Source organism: Pinus tabuliformis, chromosome 5_2 (genome assembly GCF_031772625.1).
Source record: "Pinus tabuliformis cultivar Carrire ecotype Pingquan chromosome 5_2, CPIR1, whole genome shotgun sequence".
NCBI classification, from domain to species: Eukaryota; Viridiplantae; Streptophyta; class Pinopsida; order Pinales; family Pinaceae; genus Pinus; species Pinus tabuliformis.
The window spans coordinates 660,589,184-660,608,177 of record NC_142306.1 but is presented as its reverse complement, the minus strand read 5'-3'; the positions used below and the strand labels follow the sequence as shown (position 1 = coordinate 660,608,177).

At 38.8% G+C, this 18,994-nt stretch overlaps 1 protein-coding gene and 1 pseudogene across 1 annotated transcript; one reads left to right on the top strand and one right to left on the bottom strand.

The window, feature by feature from the left end:
* Positions 1 to 15,574: 15,574 nt before the first annotated feature.
* LOC149160811 (fasciclin-like arabinogalactan protein 21) lies at positions 15,575 to 16,312 on the top strand. The gene has a single exon (XM_089434712.1). It carries the CDS (start codon positions 15,575 to 15,577, stop codon positions 16,310 to 16,312), a length of 738 nt encoding a protein of 245 aa, XP_089290838.1.
* A 1,293-nt stretch (positions 16,313 to 17,605) lies between these two features.
* Positions 17,606 to 18,130, bottom strand: LOC149160810 (UDP-glycosyltransferase 88A1 pseudogene; annotated as a pseudogene).
* Between the last annotated feature and the right edge of the window lie 864 nt (positions 18,131 to 18,994).

Below are 18,994 nucleotides of genomic sequence, written 5' to 3'. Positions count from 1 at the left end.
TTTCAGATACAGTCATGGTTTCCGTGGCCAAATGTCCTGTCATACAGTCCCTGCAAAGAGTGCCAAAAATTTCATCATTTGAGCCAAAATTTCAAAGGGAAAGTGAAAATCAGTGTGTTTTAAAGTCAGTGGAAAAAGTGTTGAAACAAGACATTAGAAAAGTGGGTTTTTGTAAAAGTTAATTTAAAAATGACCTCCAAAGCCTATATACACAAAATCACCATAAGACAAGCTCATTGTGCAAGCAAGGTGGTGGAAGAAAGGTGCAAGGTCGAAGAGTTGAAGAGTGAAGTGATTTGGAGCAATTTAGGGTGATCTTAGAGTGCGCGGCACACTCATTGGGCGTGGCGCACACAGAGCCCATCCACTATGTAAATCCACCACTGGTGCGGCGCACTGGGCATTGCGCACGGTGCACAGGGGCAGAACGCCCGAAACTTTACCAAACCGCCTCAAATCTTTTGGAGAGCTTGTCTATTTTCAAGGTAGGCTCTACACACCACTTGTGCATCAATTTTTATGGGTGATATAAGGGTTTTTATGCCTGTAATCAAATGCAAAAAAAAATTTATAAAGCAAACAAAGGAAGACATCAAGAAAACCATGATGCTAGGGTTTGTGCTACAATGACAGTGCTGCCAAGGTGTTTTTCCAACCCTACCCCTATTAATCATTCCCCTATGCTATTGTCCCCATAATCATTACCCTAACCCTACAAAAATCATACTCCCTTTCCCCCTTCCTATTGCTCAAAAAACCCAAACCCTACCTTGCAAACAACACAAACCCTACCCCATCAACACTATACCCAAACTCCTCCCAAGTCCCTAACAAATTTCTCCCTTTAAACCCCTATTCCCATTACATCATTCCCTTCCTAACACTCCCTGTTTAATTGTCCCCTTGGTGGCAGATTGTCAAAGCAACTACCAGCTTCATTTAAATCAAAGGGCAGCCTAAAAGTCAATGTACAAACAGCAGTCATGGCATGCGAGGTTTCATCAGAATATGAGGAAGAGACCCATAGTGAGACAACTTCAGGAGAAAGGGCCCACAGGAGACATCACCGGAGTGGCAGACATCTTAGAGATGAGCCAAACACCCTCACCAAGTTGCAGGCATGCTCTCTTGCTATGTCTTGTTTCCAGCACTTAGCATGTTTTAAATTTTGTCAGAGGGTGGAAAATGTCAGAGTTCATCATGAGTTGGCCCGTCTTTTTGCACTTCACCTACATGGAGGACAGTCTATCTTGGCTGGGGTCACTTTCACATTGACACCCGAAACCATATCAGTGGCAACAGGCATACCAAACATTGGAGAGCAGTGGCATAAGAAGAAGAAGGTGGAGAGGCATCATTATGAGCCTTACATCAAGGACAGCTGTTTGAGCCATCTCACGAGAGTTTTTCCATTCAGATTTTTGAGAGATGAGTATGCTCCGCTCATGAAATTGATCATGAAGTACTTCAGTTGTGAGGGGAGGTTTTCTCGCCTTTATGCCTATCACATCAGGTTGCTCATGCACTTTACCAGGGTACAAATGATGAACCTCCCATTTTTCATCTGCGGGAACATAGAGAGGATGAAGAATTTCATGCAGTAGAAGACCCCTCGACAGCAGCTCAACAATGTTTATCACTTTGCCCTTATCCAGATGTTGGTGGACCATCAGTTGGGACTGTAGGGTATTGCTTGGGAGGACTTCATCTCCCGTGACTTCTTCAGTGCTCCACAGGTGGTATCAGAGGCAGAGCATGAGATAGGGAGCCCATCTCATTAGTATGAGCAACATGAGACTGCTACTATGCCAGTATACATCACCTATCAGAGAGACAGTAGACCCTTATTTGCAGCAGCAAAGCGAGTGTTATCTCCACCCGGGGTGGAAGGGGCCTCACTTCCGACATCAGCATCATAGGAGCAGGGCAAGGGTAAGGAGCCAGTGTAGGAGGAAGGGCCATCAGGTGAGCGAGAGACCGAATTTGTTCTCCTCCATGATAATGAGACAGATGCAGAACCAACAAATGCGGAGCTTACAGAGATCATCCAGGAGTAGCAGTTAGTGATTGAGTCCTTATCCCTTGACTTGGAGAGGGCCAAGTGGAACATGAAGTACCTGAAGCAGAGAAACAAGCAGCTTGAGGACCAGCAAATGATCATGGAGCTGCAAAACATTCGTGAGCATCGCCAAGCTGCTCAAAGAAGAAGGGTTGCGCTCACATCTTTGGAGCAAGAAATCAATGAGGATCGGGAGGCCAACCTTGAGTGGGTCAACATGTTTTTGGAGAGGCTGATAGACAAAGCTGACCAGGACCTTGCTCTACTGAGACACATGGCTTTCCGTTACAGGGTGCGAAACATGAATGCAAAGGCCCAGATAAGGAACTTGATGGCAAAATTAAGGAAAGCAACAAGAAAGGAAAAAAGGGAAAAAGAGAAACATCAGCTTCGAATATTGGCTGAGGCTTCCTTGGCCCATCATAACACCCCATAGAGAACCTCCAGCCCAAATTTCAAAAAAATTGGGGAATTTTTGGTCACATGGTGATTTTTTGGGCAAAAAACAAGGATTTTCTCCCTGTGCGTCGCGCCACTGGCGCGACGCTAAAATTCTAGAGCTCCAAATGAGGAATGGCTTGCAGTTTTGGATTCAGCATGGAAAATTACAACTACTAGTGTCTGGGCAAGAAATTTGGGCAAGATCTGAGGCTCCCAAAGGTAAAAAAAACACCCAAAATGGCCTCTCTGCCACTTTTTTGACACATAGAAAGCAATCTTGGGAGAATGGAGATTTGGAGGGGAAAATGAGCACCAAATTTGAAAATTCTAGTTGGGTTAGAAAGTAGACAGGACAGGCTTTCCAGCAAGCCCACTTGGGCACATTTTGGACACCTTCAAGTGCCCCAAAATAGGCCCCAAAGTAGTGTGACGCACAGAGAAAATGGCACGGCACACAGAGGAAAAATTGCCAATTTGCTTCCGTTTCGTGAAATTTCGGTTCGCGACTTCTCCAAGTGGGCCCGCTCATCTACACTTTAGTTTTTTGGCACCAAAGGTGGCATTTAAAGAGTTTTTTCTCCAGATCTGCTTCTATCCAAGTGGCGAAGGAAGGCACACAGTCACCCAAAGCCAAATGTCATGTTTGTAGCACTGCACCTGTAGCTGATGGTTGGCTCTCCATCTCCATTTTGCAATGATTCGAGTAACTCCCCAACCCTTGGGCATTCTATCTCTTCCTCACGCATTCTATATATTGTATGCAAGTTATTTGCAAAGGGTTGGTTGGCTTGTAACTTCTAGGAGACTGTGGGAAAGAAACTTTGTTTCTTCACTGTGTATTTTTGACAGAGAATTAATGAAAGGCAGCGGCTCTGTTTCATGAGATTCTTGTGGTTGTGAGTGTATCAAATGTGTCTCTTATGTTTTCATATGTATTTCTTTATGTTTCATAATTCAATTCATGTTCATTTCCAGTGAAATTTTCTGAGTGAGATTAGGTAGAATTCAATTTTATTGCTCTGCCTGTGGGAAAATTTCATGTTCAGTGTTATTCTTCTGTTGAAAAGGATTCATTTCGCTACGCCCTTTTCACTTTCTTCAGCAATCTATTCATGCCGCAGTACCTCAAACTAAATTGTTACATTTCCCGCCTACCTTGCCTCACGGAATAATCTGTGCCTTTGTATTAAATTCTCTGTTCTTTGCTGAGCGTCGGTCCCATAACATCCCAGAAGCTCGGTCATTCATTACATTGTTTCCAGAATCCCTATTCACTTACTAGCCTAAGGTAAATATTGCATTGTAAGTCATCTCAGACCGTTTTCGATCATCTATTCACTGAGCGTGACTCGGAGAGAGCCCTCTCCCGCTCTGGTAGGGCTAGCTACCAGACTGAGCGTGGTTTGTGGTTACCCTAATTTTTTGCCTTCCTTCAGCCTAAGGTAGATTTAGGTGCTAACAGGGTGAATGGCGTTCATCTGAAATCCTACTATGCCCCTTAATTCATATATTTATTTTTCTCTCTATCTGGGAGCATAGATAAGGTCTTAAGTTAGTACTTAGTCAGTGTTTTCAGTTGTGTTATATTAATTTTTGTTTCTTCCTGTTGCATCAAGTAGTCTTTTACTTTTCTATTGTGTTATAATGCAACTGATTATGGTCGGGGAGGTGTAATATGTGTCACTTAGTTTTAAGTCTAATTTCTTTAATTTCGTGTCCATTATGTTGAGTCATACATAGTATAATGATTGAATCTCCTGACTTGGAAACTAGTTTTCGGTTTATGTCCATCGTACTTTTAGTGTTTTGAGTTTGTCTAGTTTTTCAAAAGATGCTTTGGTACCTTAGGATATGGGTTTCTATCACAATCAATTTTCCTAATCAAGTTTTGTTTTTGTCAATCCTTTATTTATTTGTGTTATTAAATTCCTAATTGGGAAAAAAAATATTCGGATTTGATGGGAATTCTCTATAAGTATTATGATTCACGCCCATGTCATTCATTTGTTTTTGAGTCTTGGTTGAGTTTCTACCCTGGCGTCTGATTCTTAGCATTTAGTTTCTACTTTCTGCTATTTTCCACACATTACTTGTGTTTATTTTAACAAGAATTTCAATATGGGTTGTCCTCTTAAATATGCTATCCTTGATGAATTATCTAACCCTTGAGTTGATTTTATTGATGACTTGTAGGGAAAATATGAGAAATCTGTTCTCATTGATATAATTTCACTAATGCTTCCCTCTTTCTGGATCTAAAATTATAAGTGTACATGGATTTCACCCTAGTGATATCAGGAGAGTTTTTCCACAAGTAAATCCTTCATTTTAGTTATTACAACAATCTACCCTCCCTATTCTTCGTGAATTGTTGGTGTTTAGAACTACTAGAAAGGTTTCTAGGTGTACCAAGTTTTTAATCAGTATAATTCACCATGAGTTGTTGTCACTAGATAAGGAATATCCCATCCATGTCCATGATATCAATAAATTGATAGGGTTATCTATGGAGGGAGAGGACGTTTCCACCACATTTCAAGGAGCATATAAGCACAACAAGCACTAGTAGAAAATGAAAAATTAGTGACTAGGTGACTAGAAAAGTTAGTCACCACAAATTTTCCAAGGGAAATACTACCAAAAATGAGCAATATTAAGTGACCAAACTAAAAACGACTAACATAAATCACTAATTTAGTTGTGGGTTAATATATGTGACTAGCTAATAAGTAATACAACTAAAAATGACTAACACGAATGACTAATTTAGTCTAAGAACAAAAATAAAACTACCTAACAAGTACTACAATAATATGAATCAAGTTTTTATGTTAGTCATCTTAATTGTGTCAAGCAATCTAAACTTACAAGTGATAGGGGATTGAAAGGTTGTTAAAGATTGGTTGAAAGGTTATCATTCCTTAAACACTTCTTCATCCTCACATGGTGTATAGGTGAGCCAACTTTGCATTATTTATCTCTAATAATTTGTAATTGTAAAAATATATCTTTTAATAATAAAAAAATGTTTTATGTATTTTTAAAAAATATATTCATTGAATCTAATTGGATATAGTTCCAATGTCAAATTAATTTGAAGATAAATTTTAATTTTTAAGACTATAATATCAAATAAAAACTACTTTAATTTCATATTAACTAACCTAGATCCATCTTAACCTCGGATCTATCAAGCGTCGAGAGGGATCCAATCTCTCGAGGTGCAAACTTTTTTTTCTAGTGCAAAACTTGAGGAAATGTTTGCACCTCAAGAGATTGGATCCCTCTTGGCACTTGATAGTTATAGGGTTAATATGGATCTAGGTTGGTTATATAATATCTATATTTGTATTTGTGTCTCTTTGTTATTCCCTCTCTCTATCTCACCCCCCAAACATACACATACCCTCTCTCCCTCTCTTCCCCTTCTCTATCTATCTCTCTCTTCCCCTTCTCTCCCTCTCTTTATATATATATCCTTCTCTCTATTCCTGCCCGTTCTCCTCTCTCCCTCAATCTCTCTCCATGACTCCCTTGTCACCCCCTCTCTCTCTCTCCACCTTTCTCCCTCTATGTTTTTATTGTTCCCTCCCTCTCCTACCCCCTCCAATTCCATCTCTCTATCTTCATATCTATCTTCCTTCCTCTCTATCCCTTATCTCCCACCTGCCTCTATCTCCCCCCCTAGATCACTCTCCCTCTCTCTCTCTATCTTCCATAAAACTCTATTACTATCTCCCCCCTCCCTGTCCTTCTCCATCTCTCTCCCTTCTCTTCTCTCCTTATCTATATCCTCTCCTCTTATTTCTCTTCCCTCCTCTCCTCTCTCCCTCACTCTCTCTCTATCTCTCCCTTCTCACTCCTCTCTCTCTCTCCACCTCTATCTCTCTATGTATTTGTTCTTTCCTCCCTCTCTCTCCCACTCCAACTCTCTCTCTTTCTCTCTCTCTCTCTCTCTGCCTTCCTTCCTCTCACTCCCTCTCTCCCACATCACCCTCTCTCCCCCCCATCACTCTCTCTTTCTCTCTCTCTGCCCTCCAAGTTTTTCACTATCTCCCTCCCTCTCTCCGCCACCTCCACAACTCTCTCTTAAATTTGATCACATTGTATTGTGTTTAAGAAATTATCTAAATTAAAAAAAGTTAATTGGTTGTAAAATATTAAACCTATATTCTGGATCATTCATGTCAAAGAAAATAAAATAATGAAAAACTTTAAAAAATCATGCACTATATTTAATCTATTATAGTCAATTTTCTTGCTCTCATCCCTTAGATTCTTAGCTAAGATAGATCTATGTCGGTTCTTTATATATATATATATATATAAAGAATCGACATAGATCCATCTTAACTTAATTTTATTAAAACCTTAATTTAATTTCTATGGGAATATTTTTAGTAGTTGTGAGGATATAGGGTTTAGATATATCTCAAATTGTAACATTTTCCATTTTATATTCAATTAAAAAAATCTTGTAAAATTAAATTAAAATAATATATTTTTACCATGAAATAAGTTACGGATTTTTGGCATGTGGTATTGATAAGCCATGGTATTGTAACAAAGCCGATTTACAAGTAAATATCCAAGGTAAAGTGACGTGTGAATATCCATGGTTAAAAATCTTGTCCTATTGTTATAAAATATTTTGATTGTGAAATAATTTATGTTTTTTGGGCATGTGGTATTGATAATCCATGGTATTAACCCACGTTATTGTAACAAAGGCTATTTTTTACAAGTTAATAATATCTACCTTAATGTGGGGATGAATATCTGCAGTTAAGAATCTTGTCATATTGTTATAAAATATTTTGGTTGTGAAATAAGTTATGGTTTTTTGACTTGTAGTATTGATAAGCCATAGTATTGGCCCATGGTATTGTAACAAAGCCAATTAATAACAAAATCAAAATATAACAAATTGAATTTTATTGCTTTTATTAATTGAACTTTTTATTATTAATTGAGGCCATATTTAAATATCTACGCTCGGACCAATATCATTTTTAACTTCTTCTTCTTATTTTTAATTTAGCATCTTACGAAAAAATAACAAATTCTTATTAAAAATAAATCATTTAACCCAATTGCAATTTATATATTTTATTTTATATTATAAATATTTCTTTTATTTTTTCCATTATAAATATTTATTTTCTTTTTCATTTCCAGTTGTTCAAATAAAATATTCACAGATTACAACATCACATTGTAGCACTTCATTTTTCTCTGCCTTGTTGATATCTACGTGGAAATTCCAGAAGAAGGAAGACCATCAACGTGATCTATGAATTTCATGGGATTCGAACCTCAGATAGAGTTTGCATGGGAAACACCTTAGGAGAGCATCAACGATTAGATGGAGGAAGGGCAAGGTCATTTGGCATGGAGATTTTGGCCATTTGTACATGGGTATGAATTTGGACTCTGGAGAGTTCTTCCTTTTTACTAAAGATGATTTTTGTTCTTATGGGTAAACAATTTCGAGGGTTTATATGATCAAAGCATAAATTTCATCTAGAGTTGAGGGTTTAATGATTATGATAATGCAGATCTTGATTGCGGCCAACAATTCATCAAAAGACAATGCACAAGCATTTTGCATGTCCTTATTGTATAAAGGGTTTAATGATTATGATAATGTAGATCTTGATTGCGGCCAACAATTCATCAAAAGACAATGGAAAAGTAAGCATTTTGCATGTCCTTATTGTACAAATCAGTTTGCTCCTCCCTAACTTTTCTAGGGTCAGAATGCATGAAATTTTATTTTTTCTTTTCACCTTTTTTTTAGTGGTTGATTGTTTGTGTAATGGACTCTACCATGCCCAAATTCAAAGGGCTCGAGTGATGCAAGAAAAATTTTTGGTAGGATGCAAATACTAGACCTTCCTCAAACTTTGTTACATGAAATTAAAATTTCTTGTAATCATGAACATAAAATATTTTTTGTTTCATCCTTAGATTCTAATCTCAATGCCTACAGTTTTAAACCATGTTACTATATTTTAAGTAGAATATACTTAGATCCATTAAACCTTACAACTCTCCAAATATTAGGTTAATTTCACCTAAAAAGAAGGAACCTAAATGGCTTTTGCAATTTAGACTCAATGCTTACAGACAATGATTAAAAATGGAAGAACCAAATGGTCTGATAACTTTTACCCACCCATCAATTTCCAAGACCTTTGCTATTATTCTAAACCTAAACAGAGAGAGTCGAAGAAGAAGAGAAGCATGGATTAGGTGGACCCTGACCTACTTGATACTTTTTAAAGTTAGGTATGCCCTTGACTTGAAGAAGAGATTGACCAACATTATTATAGATGTTGTTTTTGATAGTCTTTTGATTGCTACCATGCATAGGTAGACTCTATAGGTAGCTGAGGTTATATTTTGTTCATTATAAGAGGTAATTCACGAGTACCATAATCTAGTTAGGAAGTAGCTTGGCAAGCTTGTTCCTCATGCTGATAACTATTATGCTGCATTGCATTTTTTTTTTAGTGATAGCTCCTTCTATTAAATCCCCAAGCACACTTTGTCACCCATGGAAATATCCACTTATTTCAAGATGAATGAGATGGCAGTTTGAGAGGACTCTTATTGTTGTAGACGAGAGGAGTTCTATGAGGTGAGAGGAATTTTGTAACATATATTGAAGGATGCACTGGACCATTTTATGACACTGATCATCTCCATGCCACATTAGTGGATCGCTATTGCACCAAGGGAGCAACGATAAAGTATTCCACTGTAAAGAATTGGTATATCGGGAAAGAGGAATACAGATGTGGGATTTATAATTTTATTACAAAAAGAGGTTTTTCCGATGGAGACAAATCAAGGATTTTGTGGACCTGAGTAGAGGCTGGTTCAACAATCACCTAGAAATACTCAAGCATTGTTTTGAAAAGTGATGATGCAATTAGACATTTCTATTATGTTGCTTTAAAAAATAAGTATCGATAGGAGGGGACAAAGATGATCCATATAGGGAAGAATTGTAGGAGTAGGATTGTTTCTAAAATTATATCTATAGGCAAGTCAAGGGACTACTATAGAGGATTAGTCCAAGTGCAACCAAATTCTCATAATGCAAGGAATTTTTCACAGTGTGACTCGATGCTCATCATTGACCAGGAAGCTGCAAATACTTATCGTTACATTCAGGTACAATTTGAGTTGCATTCTAAAGTCTCTAATTTCATTTATTGATATTTCTTCTTGTGTCCTTCTGTCTCTTAATTTCATTGTGGTAGGATTAGAATGGGTTAAAAAGTCAAGCATATGATTGAGTAAAATAGACACACACATGTCACTACATGTCACTATGCATACTCTATGTTTTTATACAATTAGAAGGGAGCAATATGATGTGCTCACAACTAAAAGTCCTAGAAGACATGATGAATCCAGTATTAGCATGGAAATCAAAACCAAGAATCATAAAATATAAATAAACTTGTGACATGGAGTAAAGAAAAAACAATAAAATATTCTATGCCAACATTGTCTATTTAGTGCAAGATACTACTAATATTTCATAGTTTTCAAAGCTGGTGGATGTCATGAAGATGCCTTCAAGCAAAATTACTGACTTGAAGATAAGATGGTCAGTGCAACTATTTACTCTAAATAGGCTAAATTTAGGTGATTAAAACAAGTTTGAAAATCACTAGAAACACCATGAAACCAAGAATCATAAAAAAATCAATAAATTTGTGACACAGAGTAAAAAAACACAATAATATTCTATGCCAACATTGTCTATTTAGTGCAAGATACTACTAATATTTCATAATTTCTAGAGATGGTGGATGTCATGAGGATTCCCTCAAGTAAAATTACTGACTTGAAGATAAGATGGTCAATGCAACTATTTACTCTAAATAGGCTAAATTTAGGTAATTAAAACAAGTTTGAAAATCACTATAAACACCACCCTTGTTTATTTTAAATAGGCTAAATTTAGGTAATTAAAACAAGTTTGAAAATCATTAGAAACACCACCTCTATATCATTTTATTTCCAGTTGTACAAGATAATATTGAATGAAATTATGAGCACTTCCATTTAAATTGACCTTACATAAAATAATAAACAAGGTTGATGCTTTTAAAATCTATCCCCGTCATTAAATATAAGATATGACAAGGATGGATCATAATTTTAAAGGTTATATCCATCACCAACTATAAGATAAGAGTTAATGAGATGAGAAAAAGTTTGTCTTGATATAACATGTAAACATCATATTACTTATACTCATGCATGTTGTATCTTTATGTTCATATGTTGGTTGTATAACTTCAATCTGGGTAACTTTTTACATTTAAGTTACATTACACTAGCTTAAATCCACACACAAATAAAATATCAGAAATATGGCAGGGGAATGAGTAAGCATTTTCACATTGGTTTAAAATTTCCCCTTGGTTGGTGAAGAACTAATTCAATGCTATTGTTGGTGGAGTATTAACTTAATAATCGAAGATTAAAAAAATGTTAGTCTCTTAAATAACTGAAAAAGGATATTTAGAATGTTATATAGAAGTGAATGTTAGTCTCTTAAATTACTGAAAAAGGATATTTAGAATGTTATATAGAAGTTACATTTCACGTAGCTATATCTACCCTGACGTAACTATAATATTCCAACTCCATTTTTTTATATAGAAGTTACATTTCATGTAGCTATAGAACTTACATTTACATGTTTCTACCGTGACATAACTATAATATTCCAACTCCATCTTTTTATATAGAAGTTACATTTCATGTAGCTATAGAAGTTACATTTCTTTGTTTTAGATATAAGTTACATTTTACATAGCTATATCTACCATGACATTATTATAATATTCCTACTCCATTTTTACGCCGTAAGGCATTCCCTCTGAGAGGAACTCCCCTCCATGCCGCGCTATCTGGTTATGGGCCCTTAGATCGATTGTTAGACGATGGAATAAACTCCAGCAATTAGATCGTCTTCCATCCTTAAGACAGTTGTCACTCAATGATGGGCCTTCTCCCACCACATCGCCAAGGGCCTCTTCACCTACGCCGATCTGCAAAAGCTGCCCAACGGAACAAACCTGGAAGCCATTGCCGCCCACTGTAGCCTCGTCGTCACAGGTAATTCTCATGGAGGTGGCCGCCAAGATTCCATCTCTCCCTCCACTCAGATGCCGGCCGAGTATCATCCAGTGTACATTAATGGAGTTCTTGTCTCGCATCCTGACATTCTCAATGACGGGCTGTTAGCGATCCATGGCGTCGACAAGCTGCTTCTTGATCTTGATCTTGATCACAGTAATTATGACACAACTGTGGGAGCCCCTGTTCCTACAATGATGTCACCATCACCATCATCATCAGCTAGTCCTGGTCCTGATCATCCCCTGAATGTCATAACGCCCTTCATGCTGCAAGATGCAGCGCTCAGTCTTAGAGATCGCGGTTACAACATCCTCGCCTTGGCCATGCGCATCAAGTCCCCTGAGCTTCTGCGCCTGCAAAACCTCACCATCTTTACTCTCAGCGACGATTCCGTTTTCTCAAGCGAAGGCCAAGAATTTTCGAACAATGTGAGGTACCATGAACAGGGACTACAGAAAAAGCCAGAAGAAAGACTGTTTCGACCTCGTTAGGAGGATTCAACTGTTACTTCCATTGTTTGAAGAACTTCGAGAATTGCAGGGACCCCTTCCTCGGGTGGCAGCGGAGTGCTTTTCTTCGCTACGAAAAACATTCCATTCTGCGAAAAGACTGCTTCAACTCTGCCATGATGGCAGCAAACTGTACCTGGTAATGATCACTTCATTCATTCTCTTCTCTATGCCTCTCCTTTGCATCAACTCTTTCTGGGCAATATGTTTCTTGGTCGTTCAGAAAATCATTTGGAATACACAATGCTTCACCTGTTTTCATAGATAAAATTGTGTTTGAGCACATTTCTTTATCTTTCAGCTACACATTACATAGAGGTTTGTTTTCATGGTTTTTAATCACGGCGGAGGATTAATTTGGGGTTTCAACTTTAATGGCGTGATCCAGGCTTTGGACGGTGAAGCAATTTCGGGTAGATTCCATGCTCTGACCGAAGAACTAGATCGTATTCTAGATGGCATGCCATATGATTTATTAGAGATTTCAGATGAAGTCAGAGAGCAGGTGAGTATTGCCTGTTGTCCAATCTCCTCTTCCTTACCCCTATCATATCGATTTTTTCCTTCTCAACATGTCTTGGTACCCCACGCTACATCTTTTCGGTTTCTATCAGTAGGCTCTCGATGCAGACATATTTCAATAATCAAGAAAGTTGCAAATGAATGAGTCCAAGTACTATTCGAGATCAAAACAGAGGATCATTTTGAATCCGCTGAACTGATTCTATTGTATTAGCCTGTTGTAAATGTTGCGGGAGAGGACATTCCATAGTGTGTCGGATATGCTAAAGGGTAGGAAGATATGAAGATCTGTAAGGTAACAAAAGAGAAAACATACATTTACCCTATCAGGTGGAGATATCCTCTTTTTAACTAACCAGGTTTGTCATAGTTCTACCAAATGCCTTTCCAGACATCATCCAATCGCACTACATTCCTAACCTATTTTTAGAATCAGTTCTGGACTTTAATTTTAGATGTAAAAGTTTTCATTTGATGCTTCCTGTGTGGTTCATCTATCTACTTCGTGCAGTACAATTCCCATATACGAGCCTTATGAACAGAAGGTATTATAAGCAACAGATATTTGTATGACTGACTTTTAAGAATGCCAGATTACCCATGTATACCCATTTATTGCCTTCTTTATATTTGTTTGAGACCAGATTGTTTCACAAGTAATTCTTTTGGCAAGATTCATCTTATTTTTATAGATAATGATAATATTCAGATGCTTATTTTTTAATTGTTTGCCTGTCTTGGATAATTTTATGATATTATTTTTCATTTTTATGTAACTTCTCTCAAGACTCACCCCACCCTCTGGCCTGTAAGCAAGAGTGAGATACACTTTCATTGCTTATGGAAAGCCTCAATCAACAATTAGCTCATGAAGAGTGAACATGTCACATGTGTGGTTTGAAGCCAGGTGGAGATGATAACAATTACTCCTCTGAACCACTTTAGCCAGATCAAAACAAAATTCTATGATGTTATCTGTTCAATGGGACAGACCTCTCCACTTATTTTCTCTGTTTATTCTTTGTTGAAGATATGCTGCTGTTCTTTTTTTCCAAATCTCTAGCTCTATCTGTTTATTTTGACCTACAGAAACCATAGCAGCTTTATTTATTCTTACTTGTGAATCTTTGTTTCATATTTATATTATTTAGTCTGCCAGCAAGGGGATTTTTTTTTAGTGATGTTGGTTTTCCCTCTTTAGTTTGCATTCCATTCTGATGTTTGGTCTAAAAAATTTGGACGACATTGCGCTGAATATTCATAATGAAATTCTTTTATTTTTCCAATGGAAAACTTTGTAACTTTTATATTTATGAAAGAGAAAGTTACATTCTGAAGGAGTCGAGGAATTGTAAACGTGAGAAACCATTAAGTGAATTTTGCGTATTGGTTGGATCTGAAATTTCATTCCGCATCAGATGAGTACGTACACTTAAAATTTGAATAGACCTTCAAAGAAATAAATTGAAAATGCGACTAAAAAAGTAGCTTGCTTTCTTTCCCTCCAAAATATTGACAAGAAACACATTAATTCATGATTTCCAGTTTATCTCACTCTGGGTCTGTCCAAAGTATGCAGGGTGGTGCTCGTTGGATCCAGAATTTAAATCTGTTGGACACCTAATCTGCCAAGGGTTAAGGTGTGGGTGCTGAACGGTCTAATGGAGTCCAAGAGACCACTTGGAATGTGAAACCAAGGGTCACTCCTATGTATTATAAATGTGTATTATTGTGAATAATAATGCATTCAATGCTTATCCTTCATATTTGGTCTTCCCCATGGTTATGTTTAACATGGTATGAAAAGTGCAGGGGATTTCCTACCCTACTCAAATTTGAGCCACTGGTTTTGTGACGTCTCTGTGCATGACAATTCTACTATTAGCCCCAAATGTAATGAATGTGCCATCAGATAAATTATAGTGGCATTCTTTGCCAGTTCTGTCATAGTAACTCCTCTGTTCTTTGTCTACGCTTCAGGCTTTCAGGCACCAGCATGGGCTCCTCCGACACCTGTCACCTGCGCTCTTCCTGTCACCTGAGTTTTATGCAATTCTCTATGTGTTGAATGCTATCTTTTGTGTAGGATTCTCCTTCGACTAGCACGCTGCCCATACCAAGTTACTACGCTGCTCTCCCCACTTGCGCAACGAAACTGTGCGTTATTTTCTGTTCTTTTGACAGTCTTCATACGTTGCGGCACCCACACCGCCTCTCCAATACATACATAGTTGCCACTCCTTAGCTCCGTGGACCTCCTCCCAATCCAAACGCCTTACACTCCAAACGATGTATTCTCCAAACGCTTTAACTAAAATACCATTCATGCTTTGTGTGTTATTGATATTGTTATCTGTTTTTGGAGGAGTCAAGTTTCTTATAGAGAAGCGTGATATGTGCACTAATATGATGCATCAATTGTCCTATTGGGAGCGAAAGAGAACGAGATCACAGGGATCAAAGGCTATTATATGTCTCTACAACGTATTGCCATCCGTAGCTCTCACTGACTTCGTAACTCAATATTCTTTTGGCCACACAGAATTCCAACCGAGAATCTTGTTACGCCGTAAGGCGTTCCCTCTGAGAGGAACTCCCCTCCATGCCGCGCTGTCTGGTTATGGGCCCTTAGATCGATTGTTAGACGATGGAATAAACTCTAGCCATTAGATCGTCTTCCATCCTTAAGACAGTTGTCACTCAATGATGGGCCTTCTCCCACCACATCGCCAAGGGCCTCTTCACCTACGCCGATCTGCAAAAGCTGCCCAACGGAACAAACCTGGAAGCCATTGCCGCCCACTGCAGCCTCGTCGTCACAGGTAATTCTCACGGAGGTGGCCGCCAAGATTCCATCTCTCCCTCCACTCAGATGCCGGCCGAGTATCATCCAGTGTACATTAATGGAGTTCTTGTCTCGCATCCTGACATTCTCAATGACGGGCTGTTAGTGATCCATGGCGTCGACAAGCTGCTTCTTGATCTTGATCTTGATCACAGTAATTATGACACAACTGCGGGAGCCCCTGTTCCTGCAATGATGTCACCATCACCATCATCATCAGCTAGTCCTGGTCCTGATCATCCCCTGAATGTCATAACGCCCTTCATGCTGCAAGATGCAGCGCTCAGTCTTAGAGATCGCGGTTACAGCATCCTCGCCTTGGCCATGCGCATCAAGTCCCCTGAGCTTCTGCGCCTGCAAAACCTCACCATCTTTACTCTCAGCGACGATTCCGTTTTCTCAAGCGAAGGCCAAGAATTTTCGAACAATGTGAGGTACCATGTGGTTCCCAACATGAGGCTGCCTTTGGCAGATCTGGTGCAGCTTCCGGCGGGCACAAGACTGAAGACTCTCCTCCACGGGCAATCGCTGGTTGTGAGCGACAGCAAACCCTTCTCTGTCAATTATGTGGGTATAAAGATTGTGGATGTTTTCAGCAACAGATGGATAGTCGTGCATGAGATTCTTCGGCCGCTCATAAGCTCTGTGGATCCGATGGAGTGGGCTTCCAGCGACAGCAGCGAGATTCTTCGGTCCCTCTTGATGAGCTCAGAGGATCAGATGGGGTTTTACAGAAACAGCAGCACTGGTGATCATCATGAGTAGTAGTAGGTCAGTAAGGAGCTAAAGATTCTTTTATTTTAGTTGTTGTCTGTGTATTTGTGATGTATTTTGCCTTTGCAATTTGAGTACAGTGGTATCCATGAGAAATCATGTCCAGGAAGCAAGCAATTAAATGTCTATGAATGCAGCATGTTATGTTCCTCTATCAAGAAGCCACATTTTGCTTGAACTATAATGGAACAATGGCAATTTATATAATGGTTCTGATTCCTTTAATTATTTTCTTTCATGGTTTCTTAATTTTCTGTATGTCAAGTATGACTTCGCGCTTTCATTTCTTTTCTCTGTCATGAGAATCTCCTTAAGCCATGGATTTTCTTTATCGATGGGAAACAACCATAGAGCTGAGATGGTTCAAAGAGCAACTAAAATGGAATGCCAGTAAACGAGTAGAATTCACAGAAGAGGCCAGATCGCCATAGATACTGCATTGCCAGTAATAATAATAAACATGCCATTTCATCCAGATCCTTCAAAGAAATGTGAGGGTGCAATCTTCTGATCGAAACTAGCAAAGTCTGCTGAGCGTTGTTAAGAGCACACGTAATGAAATTAAAGATTGCAGAATATTAAGGAAATTTGATTACTAAAATGTTTTGGAATCTGCAAATCAAATTAAATTGCCTGAAAGTTATATCGTAATTCAATCACCTGAAATTTATCATAATTACAAGGATGCTGAACACCATTTAGCACTGATATTTGCCATGCATGAAGAAGTCTGCAATTTTTTGTGTCGAAGAATAGCATTCAAGTCTAATGGGCTCAGAGAAGTAAATCTAGGATTATGGCACGAATGCTTATGCAACTGCGTGAGTGAACTCTCTGAATTCTGGCATGGGGTTGTGGTTCATAAAGCCTTGCACCATCTGCAAAATAGTTTTAAGAGTGGATAGGTATACCCTTTCAGGAGTTCGAAAATATTTACGCCGTAAGGCATTCCCTCTGAAAGGAACTCCCCTCCATGTCGTGCTGTCTCGTTATGGCCCTTTAGATCGATTGTTAGACGATGGAATAAACTCCAGCCATTAGATCGTCGGTGAAAAATGTTGTAGGCGGTTCAGATTATTGGAATGTCGTAGGCAGTTGAGAATATTGCGCTTTTTAGAAACCATTTTCGTGATGTTTTCCATCCTTAAGACAGTTGTCACTCAATGATGGGCCTTCCCCTCAATTTTTCCATCCCCTTCTTCATTTCCATTCCCCCTCTCCTTCCATTAATTCCCTCGCCGCTCTTTCCACTTCCTCTCTCTTCACCAATGCATCTGCGCCCTTCTACGCTTCAATGCCCACCTTCATCTCCTTCACTAGAAGGAAGGCATTCATTCTCTGTTTAGCAAAGAGAGGCCAAGTGATCATCGGCACTCCATGTAAGATGCTTTCGATCATTGAATTCCAATCGCAATGAAAAAGGAAACCGTCTGTGGATGGATGAGAGAGGACAGCAATCTGAGGCGCCCATGAATCCACCACAAATCCACGGTCCTGGATTCGAGTCTCGAAACCCTCAGGTAGAACCTCCCTCATATCTGCTTCGGTAGTCATCATGGATTCAGTTGGAGGAGGAGGCTCCTTACGCAACACCCAAAGGAACCGCTGCACACTTGCTTCTAGCCCCAAAGCTAGTTCCTGAATCTGATTCTCCGACAGGGTGCCGTGGCTCCCAAAAGAAACGAACAGAACTGTCGAGGCGAGCTGGCGGTCCAGCCATTTGAGGCAGCCCTCCTTCTCAAACTTCTCTTCAGATTCTAAAAGAGACAAAGCTATTAGCAGCCCAACGGGATAAATACAAGGGGTCATTTCAACAGCGCTCATAACCTTCCTTCCTTGAGAGCTTTTATTTGTGCTGGTTCCATTTCTTGGCATGTATTTATCAGAATTCCATGAGCTTCCTGAAGCCGAAGGGAATGTTGAATGAACCAGTTGAATGAAATATCAGATCTATATAGAAGAGGGTCTGGCAAATCTATTCCGAGAATCGGCGGAAGGCCCGTCAGAAAGAAATTATAATTAAAGTGGATGTAGTGTATATGTGATGTGGCAATGTCATGGCCTGGATTGTCAATCATAGCAACTCTCTGATTAGGATGTGGTTTAATATGGGGATATGTGTTCCAGCTTTTTGAATGCATGTGAAACTAAGCTGCCATGTTGTAGTCTTCTAGACTTGTGTAACTAGTTCTGTTTCCTTGGTTAAGTGCAGGTTTCAGTTGATCAAATAAAAACTGCAAATAAGTACACTGATGACACCATCTATGCTGGAGAAAAACTTATAATTCCTTGAGAGGGATATGGGATCTCAGATTATATTTGAAAGTTTGTAGTACAGGTTGTCATGGAATGTGTATGCAGTAATTTGCACAACAGCCTCAAGTCCCCAGTCTTGATTAGATATAAGAGGTCGTCCAGTCCAGTTTGAGTTTTGGATTGTTTATGGTAGGTTATCTATCACAAATTTTAAGGAAATATGTGATAAGCCAGTTGGAAATGTATTTGTTTTGTTTATACAGGTTTCTTTTAGATTTGTTACTCAGGGGCATGATGTCATGTTCTAGAGATACCCTGTCCATGTATCTTTACTATCTCGTAAAATGCAAGTTGAATGCTAATCATGCCAGAGTCCAGTGATTCTTTGGAAACTCATGTAGCATATGGGTGATTGGT

Coding starts and splice junctions, on each gene's coding strand:
- LOC149160811 (XM_089434712.1), top strand. CDS start 15,575: ATGCCGGCCGAGTATCATCCAGTGTACATTAATGGAGTTCTTGTCTCG.